A 26,771-nucleotide genomic window follows, 5' to 3' on the forward strand; every position below is an offset into this window, starting at 1 on the left:
TGAAAAAAAGGAGAATACAATAAAATTTAGAAGATATGGATAATGAAAAAAAAGGGTGAAAATCATCATGGCCCATTGATAGTACTTAGGGCGTAGAATGAGTTTTTTTCAGCTGCACGGTCTCTTTTACAAGACCGGTAACAAGTCTCTTGCACAACCTTCTGCAGATTAACCCATTGTGGTGCCAAAGGTTTAGAAGATACAGGCACAATATCAGTGATATACACCAATATGCGAGTGTCAAATTCACTTACATACTAAAACCTTTGTTACTCAAAAAATAGAAAAGCGAATAAGGGCGGTCAAAAGATAAATTTACTAACGATCACGGAAAAAACATCCGAAAAGAAAAGGAAAAACCGTAAACTTGACAAAGGCTAAATGAGAAGGAAGAAGTTTCTAAGCATATACTTCCATTATGCGAAAATTCAAAGATTTTAGACGTATCTTCAGTCTCTGTTATTTTACAAGATTAAGCAAGAATTTGGCAAAAATAATTACAAAATAATAGAACCGTATACTAAAAAAAAAACAAAAAAAAAAACAAAAACAGAAAGCATTACTCTTTAGAGCGTCAATCTATTAAAACAAAGATTAAGTGGTTTTATTATTATTTCAGTTGTATTACAGCACTAGCTGGGAAATATTCCCTCTTAATTTTCCACTAAAATGACAATCTGCACTTAAATTATAACATTTTAAAATCACAGAATCTTGATTCCATTCAGGAACAAGTCCATGCGCCAAAACCTCATCAGGTTTTCTGAAAATGGGTTTATGGCGATATATTACTACTTATGTGGCTTTGACTTAAGACTCCTACCCCATTGTTATCTCCGTCGAGAGAATTGCAAGTTCACAACTCCAGGCAGACCTATCTGCTGCTATGAGGGAGCCTCGTCAACAAAAATATCAGACATATGAATAAACTTCCTTAGGCTGTCCTTTCACCTGGTACAGGGTCTGCTTCTTAGGAGCGACCAACCATGAGATACAGGGTTGAAGTAGTACGCAATTCAAGCAGGAGCTGGCTTCGGCATCCAAAGAAGGTGCACAAACCATCTGAGAGTTTGCTGGGCAATCAGAGATGAGAATGACACTTGGTGATCCAAGGTATTTGCTATGCTTTTCATTGTGATCAATTTTGGGTGGATAGTTAAAAGCTCAACCAATCCTAGGTCTAGGATTCGATTAGAGCCAGGTTAAACCTAGATACTGAGAATCTCTGGGGTAGGCTTTCCCCGCCTCGTGAGGATGAGGCAACCCTTAGCGTTTGGTATGGTAAACCCCATATCCAGAGGTACTCGGTCGACAGATATCTATAAGTCTTCGTTTTTGAACTTAGCTATCCGTACTTTAGCTCATATTAATATAAACGACAGTTTTATCTGTCTTGGCTTTCTCTACAATTAGCCATAGCTTGAAACCCACAACTACTAAACGCATAATAGGAAGAAAAAATTACAAATAAAAAAACGAAAGAGCTTTATTTGTTTCGACACAACTAAATTCTTTAATTTCAACGAACTAACTATTTTGTACAGCCTCGATAGAGCCCATGACAGAACCTTTTGTATTTTGCTTACAGATGTATTTGAAAACGTATAACGACATTGACTGGGTGTCAGAAAATAGAAAACAGTTGGTTTTATGCAGAAACAGCGAATTTCGTGACCGTTTTTAATTAACATGTATTTATTATCCTTCTGGAAGACAAAATTCTTCTAGGGACGCTCCATTTTAAACATTATCGAAGGGTGACAATTAAGGCGTTTAACCGTTGGCACACAAGCAATATCAACCGTTAAGGAAAACTAAGTACCTGTATGTTATAAGTAGATCATATCCTGGTACATCCACGGGGGTTTTATTCGTGAGGTAGGGGGGGGGGGGGATGTGAAAACTTGAAGAAAAAAATTCAAAAGCAGGTGAATCGTTTGAAAATTACAGCAGAAACAAAAGAGAAGGAAAAATTATAGGAATCGCAAAAAATTTCGACATTTCTGGGGCACCGGCCCAAACATCACTCCTGTCCTCACCTGGAAAGTTGCCTGGATATCCAAAAGCTACGTGGTATGTGCCTTTTTATGTAAAACAAAACTATACAGAAATAATTCAGATTTATTTCTTTTCATTATTGAATGTTGATGTAATGTTTATCATCTGATCATAACAATATCATCAAAAATCAATTTGAATTTCCAAATTATCATGATTTTTTAGCAAACTATTTCATGTTGTAGAAGTTTTTTGCCATGCTGTGGATTCATTAACGATCAAAACTTTCTTGATGTTAGTAATTTTTTCAGGTCAAATATTCCTTCTTAAACCCAAAAGACGTCACTGTGTGGAAGACACTTACGGAACAGTAAAAAGATGACGGCCATTTTTCTTTGAAGATACTGGAAATACAGGGTGACCCAAAAGATGCGTGCCCATATTTTATTCGACAAAATTTTTTTTTTTAAAGAATGTGTTTTCTGTTGTAGGACGTGAAAGGTGAATCTATGGATGATCGTTTGCAGCTATAGTTACCCAAAAAAAAATCTTAGACAAACCGGCGGAAGGTATTCTCCCTGGAGACCTATTCTGCAACACAATTATATCAGAGTGCACATATTAGGTTTCGAAAACGTTTCCATTGTCGCAATTTTCCACCAAAATCAACGATTGTTAGTTGGGTTACGAAGTTCAGAGAGCATGGGACTGTAGTGGACTTGTGTTCCAAAGCCACAGGGGGTACTTATTCAGGCAGAAAAAGAGTGCAAGGATAGAAGAAAACATTGCTGCAGTGAGGGACTACACGGTCCCTAACTGTTCAGCTAAACGTAACTAAACGTGTTCAATTAAACCTAAGAACACCTCGCAGTGACTCCCTTGTCATTCCGAGTTCTTGGCTGCGTCTACGCCCTGGTTTCCTAGGGCTGCATCTAACTGAGTCCGTCACTGCAGCAATGTTTTATTACCACAGTTGGTATCCAATTCGTCTGATGTCTATTTCCACTACGTTGTCACCATATCTCGCAAAACTAGAGAAAAACTAGTGTTTTTATGATCAGAAATTTTCTCGCGGAATGATGCCTTCAAATGTTTGCCTGTTATTTCCCGTTATTAGAAGATTCAGAGCGGGGTATTTAGTTTTTAAAAACTAAAAACACAGTGAAGAAAATATGATTTTTTTTTTATTCATTGAAAACTTCTTGCAGAACAGGCTGATTCTATATCAAGGTATAATATCAATTTATCAAATACGTCTTAAAAAGAAGAAACAGAACAAATACAACGAAAAAAAAAAGTATTACACATTAAGCTTGTAAACCCAAATCTGTGCGTCAAAAACGAAAAAAGAAAGATAGGTATTAAAAATAAAATACGAAGTAAAAAAACGAAAAGGAGAATACCATTAACAAGTTCGTTGGAAAACAGCTTCTTAGTCAATGCGGACTTTTGAGCAACTCGAATCGAATCAGGGACTGGCAGCTTCTTCGAATTTATTTCAGAGCATAACTTTTCAAATTCTGCTTTGGCTAGATTTTTAAGCCGTTTCAGATAGTTTAGTACACTGTAGCTCAAACTCGTGTCCAAACTCTCTGGTATGAGATTTTGTGTCAGGTTTTGAGGAGCACCCATTCTCTGTAGAGCTTTTCTAAGAGGCTAAAAAATAAATAAACTAACAGCTAAATCGTTCGAAACACCTTGATATGTTTTATTCGGTTTATTTGCATCCATTTTCTACGTTCATTTGCACACATTTAAATGCAATATGTTTAATTTGCACCCATTTTCTCTAGGCCTTTTCTGAGTGTTTAAAAAAAAACAAAAAAAATTAACAGCTAAATCTTTCGACACACCTGAATATGTTTTATTCTGTTTATTTGCACCCATTCTCTACGTCCATTTGCATCCATTGTTTATATGTTTGTATGCAATATGTCATATTTGCACAAATTCTCTGTGGAGGTTTTCTGAGCAGCAAAGAACTAAAAAAAATCACTGACCGCTAAAGCATTTGCCACACCTTAATATGTTGTATTTAAGTTAATATCTAACATACTGGATGGAATTCAGTTCAGGAGAACTTTGCAGAAAAACTACAATAGAAGACAAAATAACGAATCAGCGTGAAATAGGACCACAACGTGCAACTTTCCAGTTTGACGTGATCCGAACTTCACATTTCACCTAGGTAAATTAAAATGAAGGCTATTTGACTTATCAAGTAATATAAAGCTTTTATTTTTTTTAAATGCAATACATGATACCCCAAATGGCAGGGGGTCAAGGCCGCTAATTATCCCTTGGTTCAGTATTGGCACAACATGAACTTATGTTGGGCGGTTTTGAGACACAGCTTGAGAAACATCTTTGTCCTCAATGCGTTCCCTGAACCAGTAATAAACCACAGCGTGTTCACTGAGCTATATACACGATACACATGCAAGTACAGAATAAACCTTCTAGAGAACTCTTAAATTTTAACAATTCATTTCAATAGGTCAAATGCGCCCCATATTTTTCTTCTACTCCCTTTCTGCTTTTTCCCCAGTTGTTACTGAGAATTTTACAAACTTCTGCCAAATACCAGCCATAACTGTTACCAGACTAAATAAGATTAATTACAAAAAAAAAAAAAAAAAAAAAAAAAAAAAAAAAAAAAAAAAAAAAAAAAAAAAAGAAAAAAAAAAGAAAAGGTCCGGAACACAATTGAGATGCACTAATCAGTCCTGCACTGGTAGTTTAGAAGTGGGATGCAAATCTCAGACCACAACCCTTCTGCCTGCTATGAGGACTCGTGTTGGACGATAATCTCTTGTATACAGGAAAAGCACCTACTTCAAATAAAATGTCGTGATTTTTAGAGTTTAACATCCTAGTTTCACGCCCGATACAACGTATTGAGTTTAAACTTCCGAAAGGAAAATTGGACGAAAAAAAAATGTGGCACTTTTATTGTAAATCGCATAAAGATTAAATCAATACTTACATATTCCTATATTAATATTTTTAGTAATTTTCTGACTAGTATACATATATCTGACTATATACATAGTACACATATCTGACTATATATATATATATATATATATATATATATATATATATATATATATATATATATATATATATATATATATATATATATATATATATATATCTTAAATTCAGCATGATTTGCTTCAATTTCCAACTAATATCTGAAAATTATTTAAATTCCAAAAAAAAAGAAACAAACAAAGATAGAAGAGAAAAGATTATCAAAGGTACCCCAACTTTTAACCGGAAAAGAGTTCATAAACTTTATATTTCTTCTGTTCGCCTTGCATGCTTGCCTGAAGGTATTGTTGAACGTGACTGTGAGTTTTTTTCTTTGTTTGTTATTTTTATTAAATTATTATTAAATATCAAACTGTCTATCGACATTAGGTGTAATATGTGAATTAGTTTTATAGTGAGGAAACTAAAACTAAAGGTATTTATAAAGAAAGATAAATTTTAAGTCATGCCTTAAATTTGGCTCGATTTGGTTCTATTTTCACTCAATGTCTAATCACTACTTAAATACAAAAAAAGTAGAAAAAACACAGACAAAGTAAGGATAGAAGAGAAAATATAATTAGAGGCGTCACAACTTTCAACTGAAAAAAGGTCGTAAACTTGAGTGTTCTTTTGCTTGCTTTGAATTTTTTTTTGTCAATTTCTGAGCAGCTTATGATTGGTGGATACACGAAGAAGAAAGAGTAAGACAAAAAAAATGAAAATACTGACACTCACAAAACCTTCTGTCGGTTAATTAGACTACATAGTGTAGACTTGTAATACCCTAAAATATGCAAAAAAGTTTCTCATAATAAGACGATTTGATAAGATTTTTAACTAGCTTCGACTATAGACTAAAAAATAAATAAAAAGAGTTCACAGAAAGGACGCAACGGGTTGGAGGACCAAAACAATAGCTAATTTCAAGTCCTAAGCTTGAAAAAAGAGAAGCTAATTTTAAAAATAATTAGATCAATCGTCACCTCAAACATATAATTCCAATTAATTCTAAAAAACTCCAAGTCCCAAATAAAAATATTGATAGACCGAAAAAATAAATAACCTGACAAATCTACAAAAAAAGAACAAAGAAGATAGAAAAATAGCTATATAGAGCAGAGGAAAGACACTAAAGAGGGTATGGCGGTTAAAAAGTTTAGAACAGAACTTTTAAAAACGTTGATTCTAGCTTTTAGATCAGTAAGCATTGTAGAATATTCATCGTAAGTCTCAGATAGCACTGTGAATTCGATATAGAATTACCACTTAAGAACTTTGACTTCTTAACATATAAATTCAACAAAGACAATTTTTGCACAACAAGGCAGGAACAAGTTGACACCCATATCTGCTTTTGGACTTCTGCCAAGTTGCAAATGCGATATTTTAAATTTTGATGCCTATTTCTTTAATCTTATTACACTACCTCATAAAAGGGCATTGATGTGAGAATTTGATATTAAAAATACGTGCAGCCAGTTTCAAATTACTCTTTATATATTTTTTTTTCGGAATTGTTTCGTTCAAAATTTTGAAAATAAAGCACATCTAAAAAATGAAATCATCAAAAAATGAACGAAATTCATCAAATTAATTACCGCTGCATAATAAGGAGGCATAGTTCTCAAATAAGCTGCAAATGCTTGTCGCCATTCAACGGGAGGTTTACCCCTATGCACCTTAAACAGATCATCCAAAAGCGGTAACAACACTGGATAGTTGTAAGGCATAACGAACATGTTCACAGTCTGTAGATTTGTGCTGGCTTTAAGGTATCCAAATGGGTAGCCCAATTCCAAACCTTTAGAACTATGCGGCACAAATACTTGCCAGCAGAATGTAGGTTGGCGTCTGGCAAGGATAAACTGGGTCAAAGGACTAGGCTCAACCTCGTATTTGTCAAATGGTAAATTCTCAATTACAAGTGGATCCGAGTTCACACAGCTGAATTTTACCAATGGATGCGCTGTTCTCGGGGGCTAAAAGAAACCAAGACACAAATTACTAAAATATTAGTATTTTTAGAATTATTAGAAAATTAAATCAGTTTAATACAATAATATTATAATAATTTAATTGTAAAGTTATAAACTAATTTAATAATAAAATTACAGTATAAATTTATTAAAATAATATTAAAAATTTATTATTAAGAAATTTAAGGTTACGAAATCTATGACTCACATCCTTATTATCTCTGACACTAAGCCTAAGAAATATAGTCCCTGTATAAAGATTTGAATGCGCGTCTTATAATGTATATTGAGAACTCATGGGACATGCCCGAGGATTTTTAATTATAAATATTATCATGAACAGCATGTAAACTTTTAAAATATCATACTATTCACCAATTTACTGTAATTCAACCGAACACTCATATTGACCAAGGAAATTAGAGTGACAAAGAACTTGATCAACACGACAAATTAGAATAAAAATAATGCAATATCTAGGCAGAAAATAACTTGCAAACAGCTTTATGGCAATTAGAGCGTCATTTTAAAGATTACAAAATCTAATAAAACCGTGAAATATTTAATTTAGTGACAAAATATTACTACAAGGTAATTTACTGGGGTCTACATTACCGATTGAGAAAACAAAAATGAATAAAATAAAATACAAGAAAATAGGTTTGGCTATTGACACATCAAAGATTTTGGCCAGGATTTACAGCAGTACCACCAGTAGAACGAACAGTTTTTGATGTATTAGGCATAGCATACAAAATAAATAAAAAGGTACGTTTTTTTTCCGATGTAACACCTTAAAATAGGTATTCTTTTCTTAGAAAACACTGCCGTTCTATGAAAAACAAATGAATTTTAAAAAGGGGATATATCCATTTAATTAGAGAATGAAAAAAAAAAAAAAAAAAAAAAAAAAAAAAAAAAAAAAAAAAAAAAAAACGGTACAAAAAGTCCAGGTATTTCGATCATATATACAGCAAACGTCATTAGTAGAATTAATAAAATAATATAATTGAAACTAGCATATTTCTACCCAGCAAAATAAATAATTTTTCGGGTCGTTCAGAAAATAATGAACTTCAATGACAAAGTTCATTCAAAGTCTTGATATAAATTTCGTTGCATCACGAAAATAATTCATACATATGGGGAAATGAAACCAACCAAGTTAACAGCTATAGACTCAGCATTTCGTTGTAATTAGATGGAAAGAAATAGATTGGGATAGGAGTGTGCGTAGCTGTGGTGGTCTCGGGCAGCTAGGTGCTGCAGTTATTTGTTAGTAGAAGTAGTAGTTTCAGGACATGTTGAAGGGACTGGGTGACTAAATTGGGTTGTTAAAAAGGCGTATCCACAATATCACTATTATAATGGCCTTGGCCCTATGATTTAATGCAAACTGTAACTATTACGATATCAGCTTTCATCCTTTGGATAGTTTTCTATCTCATATTCACCTATCTTATATCTAGAATTTTTCTTTATTCACTACAAATAGCGCAAGGCCCTGCTTCAACTCACCCCAATTGAAAATAATGAAAACACAAATGAAAATACATAGCAAAAGAATAAGCCAATGTAAAGGTAGACCCAAAATCATGATAATCGATGTCGTGACAAAATGATTAAAAAATGAAAAACCTGAGACGTGAAAAAATTTCCGTGAAAGACGTAAAACATTTAGAAACTCCTATTAAAAAAAAAAATCAATCAAAATTGTAGGGCATCCAACAGAATTAATAAATATTCAAATGAATTTCTCTTACTGCATAGAAGTCCAACAATTTCATTTGTTACGCCTTCAATGGCCTATGGTCTATGGGAGTTACGAGTCGGATGGGAGGCTGTATTAAGGAAAGATTTATGATTTATGTAAAGGGGAAGCCTTTGAATAGTTTGGATGGATGAGGATTGTGCGTAGCTGTGTTAGCCTAAGGCGGCTTGGTTGCTTTGCGAGTTGCTAGTAGTAATAGTAGTATGAAGTAAAATCAGAATGAAAGACTCATCAATCTCTAGATAGCCAACAGGCAGCCCTTTTACTGGGAAAAGGCAAAGCAAGACAAGAATCTTTCAAAAATTTTGAATACGGTTGAACCTACAAATTTTGTTGAGTACCCTAAAAATTTCAAGAGTAGACAAGAGCTTACCAAGTTAGGTGCATTGAGATCCGGCCAAAAAGCCTCAGGAATTGGCCAAAATCCTATTGCGAATCCTTTTTGTGCAGAACGGGGAACATAAATCAATTTTCTACTCGAGTGCCAGGTGGGTACCACTTGTGGGCCGGGTGGCCAGTTTAGGCTAGGTGTTGTAGGACGAGACCCATGACTATTCAGACCTGGCAGGACGGGCAGCGGGATGGAGGCAGGGTCTTTTTCTAAGTCGTAAGGAGTATCACCATTTTCCATTGTCCCTAAAAAACATGTTGAAATTGATAAACATTTCTCGATAAAAAAAAAAAAATCACGGACACCATCAAACGTTTGGTGACTGTTTCAACCTAAACTGCTACATGCCTGTCTTTTCAGGTACTTGAAGATGCACATGAGAGTAAAGAAAGCAAATTCAATCCCTAATAGACCTATCAGCTTAAGGATAACTAGCCTACTTAACATCCAAGGATATTTATCCAGCTAATCCAGGCCTACTTCGTGCGGACTGGGCTTTGATTGGAAGTGATTCTTGAAAATAAATTACTACTACTACTACTAATGACAACTCACAACAGCACCAAGCCACCTGGGGCCAACACAGCCACACAAACTCGTCCATACCAATCTATTTAAAACCTCCCTCCTAAAACCCTCCCAAAAAGTTTCAATTTCTCTCTAATCTTTCCTTGTGACATCCTCTAAGCCTATTTGTGGACGATCTACTTTTTGTTTGGCCCTAGACGGTTAGTGGACAAGAAAAATCTGGGTAGATTATGCACCCAGAAACTTCAGGTAAATCAATGCTTTGACAAGAACCATGATTGACTATGGATGTCACTTCATAAATATTTGTGATTCCAAAACCCTTGACCGGCTCCATTTTGGGAATCCTATCTATTTCTTATGGTCTACTTCTTTCTAAGCAGTTTGGTCAGACTCTACCGTTGTAATCACCTGTCAGAGGAGTAGCAAACCTGTGACCCCCCTCCCCCTGTTATTCTAGTCTATACAGCGATGCAGAGCGTATTCAAAATAATTTATGAAATAAGTTTTATGAAATAAGTTTTTTTGCTGAAAGGAAAAAGCAAATTCGGAACCTCAAACAGACAATCGTTAAAGCTCCTCACCTGTTTCAACATACATCTTCAAAACTAGTGTAAGTCAATTAAATTTTATAATTTTACAAATTCACTGTTTAAATCTACAGCTCATACAGCTTCACTTAGGACTTACTACAAAATTATAAAATAAATGTCTTTTTTCTAACCAAAAAAGAGCCAATCATTTTAATAGCTCATTTTTAAGACTTTGCACAAAAAAATCAGGATAATCAATGGGATACTCACTCAACTATACAGAAAGCATAATTCACATACCCCTCAAAATTCGGCCGCAACTAGTCAGATGGATCTTACTTTTTGACTTTTCAAACTCTTTCAGTGTCGATTGTATTAAATGAAGAAAGAAAAGCATATCTTAGGAAGGATAAAAGGACTGGTAGGGTAGGAATGTTCCAGGTGAAGCACTTTTGGAATATTCCAGAATACCTTACCTTCACTAGGGGAGAAATGAACAGAGAACTATCTGAGGAAAACGGAGGTAAAGGAAGGCGCTGATTTTTTTTTTTTTTTAATGGAGTTAAGTTTAACTTTTTTAACTTGTTTTAAATGTACATTATTTTAAAAACTTACGACAGCATAAATATCAAAAGGGCCATTAGTAAATAAACACAAGCAACAAGTATTTGAACAGCAAACAAAAGGTAAAATCATACATAGAGTTATTGAACGCTCATTTTTGTAGTCTAATTTACTGCATAGTCCATAGTAGAAGAAAATCCTTTGGGGTATATAATTTCTGGGAATTATTTGAGGTTCATTCACATCCAAACAATAAGAACGAGGCACTGATTAATTACTTAAGATCACGTTTTATTATTAGATATTTCTGCAATATTTTGCAAATAAATACACAAAACAAAAAAGTTAAAAACGTCTTTTTTTCTGAAAAAAAAGACAACAAAGGGTTTAGTCTCGAAGTAGGTGGACTGACGGACAACAATCTCCCTCGATTTAGCTTCATTTACTTTTTTGCCATACGAAAGGTCTTTTGGGACCAGTCAAAGCACGAGCTTCGTTCAAGAAATTAATCACAGCTTTCCAAAAAGCACGTCTACAAATTTATCAAATTCTGTCTGGCTAAAAGCCCTATGTAATGAAGAAGAAAGTATAGATATTTTCAACTTATTGGGAGGAGGAGAGGGATTATACAGTCGACAAGAAATATTACTTTTATCTAAGCATAAATGAAACTTCAACGAAAAGAGCAGGAGTTACAATAAGTAGCAGCCTCCAACGAACTTAGGGGACGTATCTGTTTATTGTAAGCTTAGCAAAGCTTTTTATGTTCTTGTGACTAGATCTTGTTCTCTGAAAGTTGAAATCAACCTGCATTAGCTAGCCTAATGCAGGGTACTCGTGAAAGATCTTTAATGATTTTTATAGAAATCGATGACCTGAAACACAATGGGCTGCAAGTCCTCCGCACATGCTTAGTAATGGTGCAATTCGGCTCTCTTTTTAGTGTTTCGTCTTTTTTTTCTAGTAAAAAAAAAAAAGCATTTTTAGCCTTTCTATTGACATTTTCAGAGCCCTTTTCTAGTTTGTACTAATCCTAAACCTATTTTCTGCGTAAAAAAAATGGTATTACCTCACTTGGATCACACTGCACAGCAAAATTTTACTTTAACCTCTGCTTGTTAAAAAAAAAAAAAAAAAAAAAAAAAAAAAAAAAAAAAAAAAAAAAAAAAAAATATATCGACAAAGAAAATACAAACTAACAAGATTTTAAGTTGATCCTAAAATTTGATTCTGGGGTAGGGTGCAGGTACAAATAAAAAGAGACTACGCGTACCCAGGTGGTCGATATAGCGCATTTCTTGGGAACAACTCGGCGGATAAACCTTCCAGAAACAAAACAATCCACAAGACACTTGTGCAGTGAGTTGTTAATAGTAGTAGTAATTTATTTTATAGCTTGCCTTATACTCCTGTTGGCTGTATTATTTCTAACCTATATTTTTTGACCTGAAAATCATTTTGATTCAATCGACAGGAGTTGACAAATGCTTGAATTTTAATTACCAGCGCTTAGTTGGGAAATAGCAATAGTTGCAGGATGTTGAGATTCTTAGTAATTCCAATGACCTTTAACTATACTACTTACCCTTAATATTTCACCTATACCGTTTATAACAATATCTATTATGCCTTGGCCCTAGGCCACGGCAATACAAACCAAAAAAGAAAATTCTCTTTTAAATATTTAACATTACGTAAAAAACAAAGAAAAACACAAAAATCTACTTATATGCTCCATTGCGAACCTGAGAAATTGTCCTAAATTTTTATTACTTACGAAACATTTATCCTTCATTATATTCACCAGCCATCTCTCATCAAACCCTCACTTTCTACACACTTTATTTCTCAACTCACTCAATTCTATACACTCACACACCACATGACCTACACTTTCGTTCATACTTCCAAATTGGGCAAAAGCAAGGGCCATCGTGCCCTCTACTCCTTCTTAGATACTTCCTTCTTACCCCTAGTGGTAAACGATTCACTCTTAATTAAATTAGATACTTCAATTCCTCTTTTTTTAAATTCACCTGAAACAGAACCCTTGGATCCCGTGTTTACACTTATGCGGCGATAAATAAATAGATCACTTTTTAATATATCACACGAATTTGGGTGACGTAATAAATGATAACCTGATTATGTTGTCATTAAATTATTTTTTCAACTAAAAGTAAGGAGTAACAAGCAAACGAACAGATATTATTCTGTGTAAGAAGGGGGTCGCCCCTCCTTAATTCCTCGCTCTTCACGTTAAAGTTTCTTAGAACCTTTACAAAAAGCTTCACATTCCAATTAAATTGCCCTTGTGTTTCAGGAGTTGTTCCTAAAAAATTGGGCGCAAAGCCAAACTTGTGATGTATCTCTTGTCATCAGAGCTCTGTTTTTTTTAGAATTTCTGTTACTATTGAGCCGCGTCGCTCCTTACTTAATTTTTTTTTAAGAACGAACTGTTTGATCCCCTGTACTCACGAAGGGTATTTATTTTCTCGTTTTCTAATATTATTTACTTACACTGTTATTGAGGTTAGAGTGTATGATACTGAAAAATGTGACCCAATAAAAATAGAACAATAATAAATGTTAATAAAATATGATTAAAACGATAACAATACGTGACAGCACCTTATTATGGAGATTAATACTGACAACATCAAGAGCAAATAGGCTTCATTTGACATGGAAACTGTGAAAAAAGCCTAGTTCTATATTCTAACCTAAGATAATTTAATGTCCAAACTATGGACAGCTTCCTCTTAAATTTTTGCATACATAAATTTTACAAATTGTTCGTTATACTTCCTCAAAAAAGAAGGAAAGCAGAATTTGGTGTTTCGGATCAACATTAAAGCATAATTGTGTTAGAATTTTAATGTGCTCATACAAGTCGTGCAATTATACATGACTTTCAAAGCCTAATTTCACACAGGGGTGGGGAGAAAGGGGTAACCGATACAAAATAATCATTAAACTTCAAAACCTTAAAAAAATTCGCATCTTAAAATTTAATATCCAATCCTAAATTAATTTTAATTCTAATCCTTAATCTTCATCCTAATATATTTTAAAATATTAATTTTAAAACTTTAAAATCTCTTAAAAGTCGTTATAAATCCGTATAAAAAACCTTTTTTTTTATCTTTCTTTCAATTCTCCTAGTGGACGTCCAAGTTCTTTATAAGCCTTAGCATCCTTATTTATCCAAAATTTTGAACTTGGATCATGCTTGAAACCTATGAGTGATCTTACAATTACTTCACTCACAAATGAATTCACTGAAAACCTTCTCATTGTAAGATTGGACGCTGTGGACCCATGTAAAACTAAATCTCCCCCTTCTAGCTATGTTTGACTTTATACTTACTTGTTTCAGCAGGCAATACAGGGTCTGGGCCTATTTTTTCGAAGTGTATGACGACTCCACTTTGTATCTTGCTCACCAGAGAGTCAATACATTGCGACAACACTTTCTGAGACGTAACAGCATATGATCTTCCTTCGAAAGGTAGAGATTTTAATATAAAAAACAAAAACTACAATAAGATTGGAATTGAAATTTACTTTTTGCTATAAGCAAACATAGTCGTTCGTTTTTTTTATTTTTTGTTTTTTTTTTACACTAGATCATTTTCGGTTAAAAAAATTTAGAGGAATCTTATAGAGATTCCCGAGACAAAATGAGACAGCTATTCTTGATAATTCTTGAGACTTACTATACGACAGAGAAAGATATATAACGTGAATGTGGCTAATATATTTCGTTCTGACTATATAAGATTGATAGAAATTATCCATTCCAAAATATGTTCTTATTTATTTTAGAATATTTAAATGATCTTTGGTTCTGCGTTTCTATCAAATGGATGAACAAAAACATCTTTTTATTGTACCACCGTTAATACTATGAACAAAGAGAGAATCAAGATAAACAAATAATATCGCCATACAATGACACAACAGTAACAAAATATAAACAAAACAAATAAATATTTAGCCAAAGGCCTCACGAGTATATATCTTCAGTATCAGTATCAAACAGAGTAAACGACGCCTAGTTATGAGACAATGTCATCAATAAGTGCACCGAAGCATTTTCAGACAATATATGCAGTGATGCTATTCAATGCAAAGATTGTTTCGTGATGAAAGGAAGTCCTAAGGTTATAAGGAAATTTATACGAACAAAAATTTAAAGCTTTCTCTTAAAACATGAATTTTTACGGTGTCCAGGAGACGGTGACTGGTACAATAACAATAATTATGAATACATGCCCGCTTAGGTGGACATCTATATCTAACCATCGTCATTTTAGTGCATTCGTAAATTGCTTCCCTCTTATAAGCAACTCTGATTAGATCAAAGTAATTATGACGAGAAATTTATTTCTAACTAGGTACATCCGTGAACAGGATTTTAAGTATGTTAAACAAGCAAATTTTAAAAGCCTGCGGGGAGAATACAGCCAGTTTCATAAAACATGCAAAAAAAGAAAACAAGTATCAGTTTCACACATATAGCCCACATATCATGGACATAAGGACACAAGTCTGATTTAGAGAAAAACCCTTTCAGATAATCCCTGTAAGCAAGCTTTTTTGTTTTTGTTTTTTATACTTCAATTCGTTGCTGCAAAGAAAAGTTACTAACCACCGGTTACTTCACACATGGAATCAATAGGTGAGTTATCGCTTGGTACAAGACCATTGCCATCATCACGGGAGGGAGGAGTCCCAGCAAGCCTTAATACAAGACTAAACAGTCGTTGATCCCAACGAAATGGCTCTCTCGTAAGCTCGCTTCCAGGTACAGTTGCGGTCATGGGTACATTTAACTAGAAAGAAAATTATTGACTTTATTAATCTAAGGAGTACTTTAGAAGGTTACCTATTTATGACAAAATGCTTACTTTAAGTTAATAATGTAAAATGTATGTGTTGTGTTGATAGCCCAATTTCAAATTACTATTATTTTCAAAATGCATAGTAGAAACAGCACTAATGATCGGAAGTGATCGAAATTCTCCAATTTGTTGTAGCTTGCTTTTGGACTACCCCTAAGAGGAGTTTCCCTTACACGGCAAATTAGTCACCGTACTAATGCTCAAACTTACAACACCACAGTCTCGAGCATCATGTAGTACCGTTCTGAGCCGTGACTGGTAACTAAAACCCTGCTAAGTAATATCGATGCCTTTCAGTCTGGGTACTTGCTTCAAGTTTAAGGCTCAGAATGATATGAGTGATCTGCAACACAGTTATACATCGACAAATTTTAAGCTAGTGAAGGGTAAGCACAAATTTCTATACCTTGGAAAATGACTGGCATTGTCCTCCTTGAATTAAAATGGAATAGTTGTGTGCATCGAGTCATAGCTAATTGTAGAAAAAGCCAAGACAAATAGTACAATTGAGTGAGAGGCAATTCTGGCATTAATCGCCCCTTATTATGAGTGTATAAAAATGATGTTAGTTCATTTGTTAATAGATGTCTGTCTATTATCCGTCCATGCGTCATTCCTAGGGTAGTTGAACCAAGGTAGATTGTCACAGAGCTAAGATACTGATAGAACCTATAGTTTTCTAAGTGTTTGGTTAATTTGGCACGGGTAAACGGTAGGAGTAAGTTTGCCTCTTACTGGAACAATATTTGTTTGTTATGTGAGGCCAAGCACCAGGCGGGCTGGTCTAATAAGCAGACTACTTCTAAGTTACAAGATCAACCCAAATAAGACCTCATCCTTAGTCCTGGAGAGGAACAAACAGAGAAGACTAACTGAAGTATCATTCAGCCCCCTCTACACTGTGTGGACCCCAATGAAAAATAACAATTCGGCAAGTTAAGTCTTTTCACCATTAAGGAAGATCATTGGCAACCTCTCCCGTCACTGAACTAGAAAGTAGATAGACAAAATTTAGAAATCGGAGTTTGTTAGCAATTGAAGTACTTACATCTTCTTGTACACCAGCATTTGATGATAGTTTACCACCGTCTGTGATACAGACTATTACTGCAGGCTCCAAATAATACGGATATCTTCCTTGACCATACATGTCTATGCCAGTCTGCATTCTATTTATGTTGAGAAGATCAAAGGCACTCTTCAAGGCAACACCCAGTGTTGTCAAACCAGCAGCTTGTAAATTCTTTAGTTCGGTCATAAAAGTGGCTAAGTTTTCTTTCCATCCCGCCTAAAAAAAAAGAAGATGGTTACTTAAAGAAATACAAACGGTGAAATAAGCAAAATAAAATTGCTCCATTTAACGACAAAACTAGTAACAAAATCAAAAATACATTTTGGTAGTGGCACCTAAGCAATACATTGCTTGCACAGATGTTTCTATATGAGAAGGAGCAGCAATGTTTAAAGAAGAAATTAAACGAAAAAAATGCACTGATCAAGCTGCAAAGTTATGTCATAAGCCAAAACTTCTGACTCAGCTTTGTCCCAGTGAGTTTTTGAGAGAATATGAGAGCCTCTAGGATATTTTTTGCACTTAAAATCTTAAAAAAACTGAAAAAATGTCCCGATTCCAGAAAGCAAGGGCCAGTTGGGTAGCTGACTTTAGCTAGCTCAAACTATTCAATTATAGGACCCTTTCATACGGATTTAATAAATTTGCAGAGTATTACAAAAAGATCTAAAAGTCATGGGAGTTTCAGGTTCCTTTGCTCAGAGGCATTCGGTGTACGTGCCTGCTATTCATTGTCCGGCCCTCCCTTAACAAAACCTTATGATATTTATATTGAGTTTTTAAACTATTAGACAATACAGGTGAAAATTAACTATTTTATTATTCTATAAAATCCCTCGTCCCTTCCATCAAAAACAAAATTTTGTCCCCACTTGTCCAAAGTACACAAGAATATAAATGACTTTCAAAGAAGTCACTTTAGAATGACGTGGTCTATATGCACACGCAAAAAAATGCTTTCACATATTAGCCTATATTGAAATTATTTCTAAAGAAGAAGAAGTACCCTGTTTGGGACTTCAATTCCATGGTATCAACACCCAAGGCTTCTAAATAAGTTTTAAAACATTCTCTACAGATTGTTCCAAAGAGGCAAATCCCAATTCAGAAATCTAGGAAAACATATTAGTCTTAGAAAAAAAAATAGTATTAAAAGAGCAACAAAAAAAAATTATTACATAATATTGAAACAGCCGTCAATACTTGCTAGTAAAAGAAGAACAAAAAAGACAAAATATACATGAAACCTTACTTTAAACATTCTCTTGTGGATTGACAGACACCTCCAAACGATCAAACTAACCTAGAGTCCATTGAGTCCATGTTCGCATGAGCACTCCACTTTTTGCAAATGGCAATCTTTACTCAAAGCATTTACAAATCTTTACTATGATTTTAAACTTCCTGAAGTCAACAACCATTTTTATAAACTCTTTACTACGTGAAATGTTAGTGAAACAAGTTAAACTTCTTGGTGTCAAAATTTTCAGTATTCATAGGTGGGATATAAAAGTTTCAAAATATGTTAAACAAGCAAATGTGTCGCTACCGTTGCTTAAATTTTTGAATAAATTTAATTTCCACGAATGCGCTCTCTCTGTATTTACTTGTCCTTTGTCAGACTTTCTTTGGAATTAAATAAATAAAAAACGGCTTGTTTTTTTTCAATTGAAAGTAAGGAGCAGCATTATAACTAAGAACAAACGAGGGGATTATCCCCTCCTCAATACTTCGCTCTTTACGCTAAACTTTGACTTGTTGCTCCAATTAATTTAGAATGACTTCTAAAACACAAGGACAGTCTAAGCTTTTTCAAAAATTCTAAAAATAAATTTAGGGTAAAGAGCAACGCATTTAGGATGGGGCACCCCCCGATAAATGTAATAAATTTTGTTCGTTTTCAGTTTTAACGCTGCTCCTTACATTCAGCTGAAAAAAACGTGTTTTTTTATATTTAATTTATGGTTGATTATTAAATAGTGCCGAGAAATCCAGCTCCCCCTCCATGAAAATTTCCCTTCCCCCGCAAAAAATGCCTCCATGGAAAGATCCTCCGACGTAACCCTCCACAAAAGATTTCTATATACTTTACAATAACAATCTATATATATAAAAATAAGTTGTCTGTGTGTGTGTGTGGGTCTGTCTGTCGGGTGACGTCATGTTTGTGTGTCGACTGACGTCATGTTTTCAATTGACGAATTTACAGACCGGGACATCGGGACACAAATGACGACCGGGACACCGGCACATAGGGAATATAAATGACGACACTCAAAGAGAAAGCGACCGGAACAAAAGGAATGTTCGATTAGCAATCACCATCAACAAAGAACCAGGACAAAAATGACGACCGGGACACAGGGAGTATAAATGACGACCAGGACATAAGTAAAAAAAAACTAAAAAAACTAAAAAAAAGGTAAAAACTACAAAAAAACTAAAAAGAAAAAAAACCCAAAAACTAATAAAAAACTAAAAAAGCTAAAAAACTAAAAAAAGAAAAAAGAAAAAAAAATAAAAAACGAAAAAACGAAAAATAAAGGAGAAAAACAAAACTAAAAAAACGAATGTATATATTAGAATCATGAGGTATAGATCTGAATACGGATTGTTTTCCCATGGACCATTATTATATGCACAGACAATGGGACAGCAAAGAATGTTGTATATTCGCAAGTTTTACGTAGTTAAAAGCATATATATATATATATATATATATATATATATATATATATATATATATATATATATATATATATATATATATATATATATCTATATTCACAGGTGGGACATAGGGACACAACTACAATGGCGCGTAACTAATATGGCGCGTAACGACTTACGCGCGCGGGGGGGCTTGGGGGGAAGCGCCCCCAACAGCTAGTACTATATGAAAACAATGGGCAAACTTTATGGCTTGCAGCCCTTTCCCCAGGGACTGTAGGGAGTCAAGTCATTTTCAAAGACATAGTTATTAGGTCTTTTGACTATGCTGAACAAAGTGGCTATCTCAAAATTTTGATTGGGCAACTTTGGTGAAAAAAGGGCCTGGGAGATGTGCCAGTTGTCCTCCAACATTTTCGCTCACTTAAAAAAGGCAGTAAAACTTTAAATTTCCGATCAAATGAGTCCTCTCCCGATCTTCTAGGATCACTGGTTCGATACGATCACTCCTGGGGAATACATACGAAAATAAAATAAATACATAAACACGGATCCGTGATCTTTCTTCTGAAAAAAAAGCAAAATACCCCATTTTTGCATATAAGAGATTGAAACTTCTGCAGTAGAGTTCTCTGTTATGCTGAACCTCATGATATGATTTTCGTTGAAATCAATTAATCATTGGGGGATGTTTCTCCATTTTTCAAAAATCGGGCAGATTTTCTCAGGCTCGTAACTTTTGATGGGTAACATTAAACTGGATGGAATTTATATATTTAGAACAAACATCAAAATTCGGTTTTTTCGATGCATCTACTGCTATCAAGATTCGATTTCAAAGAGTTTTGGTTACTATTGAGCCAATACGCTCCTTACTCATAGTTCGTTACCACAAACTGTTTAATACCCATGTCCAGTCTGCCACCCACGTCTTCCTTGTAAGCTTCCCAGTAAAACTGAATAGGTCCAGAAGTATTCACTCACAACCATTTACAAAAAAAAGTAAAATCCCGCACGTCTTACCACCTTAAAAGAAAGGATGGAGAGTGTTTTCTTGCGTTTTGCTAATTGCCATTTCCAATACCCGTGCTGATAATATTTCTCCTGGTTCTCATGACCCCACTAGGCCCCGTCTACTCCGCTTAACCTACTCATCAGTCACAACTTACTCGCCAATCAACGTTGATACAGATAGATTCCAGAAGACTTTCATTCCTTTTCAGGGAGCACCAACTGACAGATCCATTGAGAGAGGAGGAAGAACCCCAACCCCTTCAAGATTTTTCTGGCACCCTCTTATCCTCTTTTTTCCTTTTTTTATTCTTTTTTAGAATAAATTTGTCAATACGGTCAATTGTTGGCATCTTTGTCACATTCCATCCCCCCCCCCCAAAGATTTTGCTCTACATCCGCCCTTGGGAGCACCTTACCAATTCTTGACATATGTCCTAAAATAAATCGTTCTTGTGAATTCTAATGTACTGCTCTAGTGTGCAATGTTTCCTTGTATAAACATATGGAACAAATAAATAATAAATTATTATAAATCAATTTTATTTTCAGTTTTTTGTCAAATAACACATTTTATTTCAAATACTGTGTTTTTTTACCAATGCAAAAAAAAATTATTTTCCTTGTTGATTAAGGTGGGGACTGTAAGTTTCCTGGTGTTATTCGGCAATGGAAATTCCGTTGATGTACTTTTAATTTTTGGCCATTTTCCAGGGGGTTTCGGGCTATTTTTCGCAAGTAAAAATAAATTCGGTTTCGCAGCAAAACTTTTACTATTAAGACTAATCAAAATATTAGTTACCATTCTTGAATCGGCCACAAAAGGTAATTTTTATCACTTGACATTCTTTTTAAAACACATTTTTAAAATTTTTGGGTATTATGAGCTATGGATCATTCTTCACTAGATTACAACGATCGCTGCTGCTACGGCTCAAATTTAAAATTTGAATTCACGAACAAATATTCACGAATATATATTCTCACGGTTCAGCACGCCCATTCTGGTGAAAATGCGGTACTGCCCTAAGGATTTAAAAATCCTAAAAAAAAACAAAAGACAAATTATGGGTGCGACGGTAGGCACCGAAATCAGAACAAAAAGTACACCATTGGAATTACCATAATGGAAGGCTATATACAGAGTGCTTACAGCCCCCTCGCTTGAATAACAGGAAAATTATTTTTTCGCATGGACAGCTGAGCACAGATGTTTCCTTATATATTTTTTCCTCCACTGCTAGCAGGGTACTGGAACATCATAGAGAGCTGTTTAAGAGCTCATTTGAAAGAAAATGTCTATAGCTAGTGCCCTTTACAATTAACTATATGAAATATTTTTTTCCTAACAAAAACTACATCTTCGTATACAAGATGAAATTATTTTAGGTATGATGTCATACTTAAGTGAAAATAACCCACTTGGGTCATATCCAAACATATTTTAACGTTAGATATGATAATACATCTTTAATCACCAGTTACTACAGTACAGCGGCTATGGAACTCTCTTCTGGAGGAGGATCGGAGTTCAAGTCGCTCTGTAGCAATGGTGCTAGACACTGCAATGATATATAAGCCACAATTTTTTTAAATGATGTGGAGCTCTATTGCATTACAAACATAAACTACGTTGTCATCACTGTTACCCCACATACCCTTGCAGATCTTTAAGCTTTTTCTTGGTAGTTTTCATCAATGGGTTGACCTTTCGGCCTTTTATATAGTATTAATGTCATTGCAACTGATGTCATCATATAGTTATGCAGTTTTCTTGTCAAAAATTACCCACTATTTTCAATATTATGTTTTGCTATTCAAAAAGCAAACATATATTGTACTAGCTGTTGGGGTGGCGCTTCGCGCCACCCAAACACCTAGTCGGTGGGGCGCTTCGCGCCCCCCCACGCGCGTAAGTCGTTACGCGCCATATTAGTTAAGCGCCATTGTAGTTGTGTCCCTGTGTCCCAACTGTGAATAGAGATAAATATATAAATATATATATTGCATATAAATAGATTGTCAGGTTTACTGACTCTTGAACATGCAACATATAATTGTCCTTGGGAAAAACAATCCGTATTCAGATCTATACCTCATTATTCTAATGATGTGTCCCTGTGTCCCGGTCGTCATTTATATTCCCTGTGTCCCGGTCGTCATTTGTGTCCCGGTGTCCCAGTTTGTAATTTCTCTTTGAGTGTCGGTCGTCATTTATATTCCCTGTGTCCCGGTGTCCTGGTCGTCATTTGTGTCCCGGTGTCCCGGTCTGTAATTTCGATTCGAACAATCCCTGTGTCCCGGTCCTCATTTATATATCCCGCCTGTGCCCCCGGCGTCCCCGTTGTAGCTGTGTCCCTGTGTCCCGGTCGTCATTTATGTTCCCTGTGTCCCGGTCGTGATTTGTGTCCGGGTGTCCCAGTCTGTAATTTCTCTTTGAGGTTCCCGGTCGTCATTTATATTCCCTGTGTCCCGGTCGTCATTTGTGTCCCTAATGTAATTTCATCAGTTTTTAATGTAATAATGTATGTAATTTCATCAGTTGACAAACACGACGTCAGTCGACAAACAACTTCACGACGCATACAGCTCAATCCTTATAATGACGTCAGTCGACAAACATGACGTCAGTCAACACACATACATGACGTCACTCAAAACACACAGACAACTTATTTTTATATATATATAGATTTCCTTTTCAAATGAGCCCTAAAATAGATCTCTAAGATACTACAGTTCCCTGGTAGCAGCAATGAAAAAAAGAAAAAAAAAGAAGAAACATTGGTGCTATCCATGAAAAAAAGTGATTTTCCTTGGTGATAAAGGTGAAGGCTGAAAGTTTCTTGTATGAAATGTTCGTCAATGCTGATTCAGATGATGTATGCTTTTTGATTCAATGCAAAGCCGTTTTAGAGGGGTTTCAGGTTATTTTTCAAAATTCTTCATAATTTTTTTTTCACGGAAAACTTCTACTATCGACAAGAATCGAAATAATAGTTGAAATTTTTTTAACAGCCACAAATGACGATTGTTTCTCACTTGACACTTTTTTAAACGTGTTTTTTTTTTGTTACTATGGACCGTGGATAGTTGTTTATTAGGCAGGACATATCACTGAAATCATGTTTCAAGTTTAGAACTGGGTTTACATATTATGCATAAGAAAAAGCTTTGAAAATAATTTCGAAAATCCTGAGAAAATTCAAATGACATAACTACAAGATGAATTCCTGGAGGAATGAAAAAGGAAGAACACCTTAAGGTACAGGTCTTTCACCTGTACCTGTACATTTTGGTTTTTCATCCTTCAACTTTTAATCATTTAAATAATTAAAAATTAATAATAATTATTAATTTATTAATAATTAATTATTAATAATTAAATAATTTAACAAAAATAATTAGTTAAATCCGCTGACATTATGTTTGAATTGCATTGGAAGATATACAAGTATAGCTAACAGTATGCTTTTTAGAACTTGTTTACTAGTTTAACAAAATCTCTTGCACAAATAATAGAAACAACCAAATAATAACAGAACAAAATTTACTTTTGGGTGATGGTTTCTTAGCTATTTCTTCATAAACGGAGGACTGAATCTTTTGTCCAACGAAAACATTACCATAAGCCCCCAGTAGCCCATGGTTGAACTAAAATAGAAGTTATGACACTTTATACATAGATAGTGCTGCAATGGGCATAGACTATAGCTACAAGTACATTCTAGGTACAACCAATTCACCTGTCACTAACTTTTACAATAGCGATGTCTTTTTGTTTGTTTAATCGCATAAAATAAAATGGAAATGAAGCAATACATGGATCTGCACGTCTCAAAAAATTTAGGGGCGTCGTATTTACGTAGATGTAATTGATATTGGCAACACCAATCTAACCTGATCCGTCTAACTAGTCTATGCACAAAATGGTAGTAAAAGCCATAATTTAAACAGTTTAAACAACCCTCCTCCCTAATGTGGAAATAATTAGCCCAAACTATATAAGTTCAATTCATTATGTCATCCATCACTTGTCTTTGTGATTATAAAGCCTGTTGTTAGAGATCTACAGATCCAAATTCTTCACTGTGTACTGAATTATTAACAAGTACCTTAATTTCAACTACAGACTTTCATGGGATAACTAATATAGACTGTTAAGTAGAGAACAAAACCAAAACCAAAAAAGCAATGTTTTATTTGCGCATTACCTTTATATTATATGGGGGTTCTTCAAATGTTAACAGCATGTAGCGGTCACCTCTGCTCTCTTGCGATTTCTGACGGCTCTAGAAACAAACAAAAGTTTTATTGAACAATAAAAGGAATAACAGAAGTCAGTTAAGTCCAGAATATAGCTTATCAATTATAAATAAACTGAAAGGAAATGAATAGCCTACTATTTAAGTGCTTGCAATTAAACCTCCTTCGTCAAATTGCCATGAGTTTTAAAGGACTTTGACCCACGGGTTGCAGTTGCAGAGTAATATGGACGAGTGTTTATTGGGCTGGACTTGGCTCCTCCAAGTCATCAAAAAAGTCCTAGTTACTAGTCTCTACCAATCCTAAATAAGATTATATAAGCCCCAATAATGGGGGCTTATATAAACAGTATGGATTTCGGAAAAACAGATCCACTGAACTCGCAATTATGGATCTTATAATGAATATAAAAGCAGCGCAAGATGATGGTTTATATTCTCTGGTGATTTTTCTAGACTTAACAAAAGCTTTTGATTGCATTAATTTTGACATCCTTCTTGAAACATTAGAAGGATATGGGATAAAGTCGACGGTTCTTGAATGGATTCGGTCATATTTAACAAAGACGTTGTAAAATACTTGCTAATGGTATCTTATTAGATTCATTCGATGTAACTTGTGGGGTGCCCCGGGGATCAGTTCTTGGACCATTATTTTTTTAATTTATGTGAATGAACTTTCGGCTGATATCCCCTTTGCATATATAATACATTTTGCGGACGATACAGTACTATTTCTAACACATAAAAACCGTGAACAACTAATTACAAACGCTGAAGTTTGCCTCCAGGCAGCAACTGAATTCTTTGCAGAGCGGTTGCTTTCCCTTAATACAAAAAAGACGAAGTATATCATTTTTAAACATGGAAATGACCCAGTTTACGACAGCAAGATAGATACGGCAGACCACGAAGTAATTGAACGAGTTGGCCACATTAAATATTTAGGTATAATAATTGATGAAAAGCTGGATTGGGCAATCCACATTAAATTTCTTTGTATGAAGCTTTCAAGAGCTGTTGGTATTCTCCATAGACTGAAATTTATTTTTCCCCATAAAATATTACTGATCCAATATTTCAGTCTATTCTCATATCTTTTATATGGAACAAGCATTTGGGCTTCAAATTATAAAAATCAGTATGGAAGCAAGTTCAAATTCTTCAGAATAAAGCTATACGTGCAATTTGCAAGCTTGAGCCTCGTCAGAGTATGAAGGCGTTTTTAATAAAACTTAAGATATTAAATGTGGCTCGACTTCGAGAAAAAAAGGTTGCTGAAACTTTATATAAAGTAAGCACAAATACCGCACCTGAGTCGTTTATGTCGGCTTTTCGAAGGAATGATGAAATTCACCAACATGATACTCGACAGGCATCGCAACTAGTTACAGAAACAAGACTTCTCACGTCATCTGGTTTTTCAATCAAATTTACCGGATCGAAAATATGGAACTATTTGCCAAATACTTTGAGAAATGCTAATAGCCTACCAGAGTTCAAAAGTAAGATTAAAAGCTTCTTTTTGGAAAATATTGAATTATATCCTAGCTTCTTGTACTGATATTTCTCTATGTTTTGTTTTATTAATTTACGTTTGTTTTCTTTTCTTTTCCCTTCTTCTTCTTTTCTTTTCTTACCTTATATTTCTTTTCTTAATGATTGAATGAATACTGTCACCCGTAACGGGCAGTGCTCTCTTAGGGTGTAGTTAGTTTACAGTGTGTTATTTTTTTTTTTTAATAAATAAATTGAACTGAACTGAACCATACAGGCTTGTTGGTGTGCATCTATTATATACCAAAATATTTAAAATTTTACTGCATGCAAAAAAATAAATTTGTAATGGAAAAATGCAACAGAATCTCCCAGGAATAGGCTCAAGCTTTAAATTTGTGTCTGAGACTAAGCTCCATTATTGGGTATTACTACATTTATAATATAGAGTGTTCAGCAAAATGTAGCAGTCTACATATAGGTATGAAATAAGTAAGTTCTCTACAATGTTTTAAGTAGTTTCCGGAATTGCACTGTGTTTTCTTCTGG

At 34.5% G+C, this 26,771-nt stretch overlaps 1 protein-coding gene across 1 annotated transcript in view; it reads right to left on the reverse strand.

Moving 5' to 3' along the window:
• The window catches only part of LOC136032981 (integrator complex subunit 6-like), a 59,708-nt gene that overhangs the window by 21,541 nt on the left and 11,396 nt on the right, over positions 1–26,771 (reverse strand). The window contains exons 2-8 of the mRNA XM_065713496.1: positions 24,675–24,752; positions 16,756–16,995; positions 15,455–15,638; positions 14,171–14,302; positions 9,158–9,420; positions 6,636–7,016; positions 3,402–3,654 (exon numbers count right to left, since the gene is read on the reverse strand). Coding sequence (XP_065569568.1) covers positions 3,402–3,654; positions 6,636–7,016; positions 9,158–9,420; positions 14,171–14,302; positions 15,455–15,638; positions 16,756–16,995; positions 24,675–24,752 — 1,531 coding nt within the window. The remainder of the gene's footprint in view (positions 1–3,401; positions 3,655–6,635; positions 7,017–9,157; positions 9,421–14,170; positions 14,303–15,454; positions 15,639–16,755; positions 16,996–24,674; positions 24,753–26,771) is intronic.

Source organism: Artemia franciscana, chromosome 1 (genome assembly GCF_032884065.1).
Source record: "Artemia franciscana chromosome 1, ASM3288406v1, whole genome shotgun sequence".
In the NCBI taxonomy this organism is placed as follows: Eukaryota; Metazoa; Arthropoda; class Branchiopoda; order Anostraca; family Artemiidae; genus Artemia; species Artemia franciscana.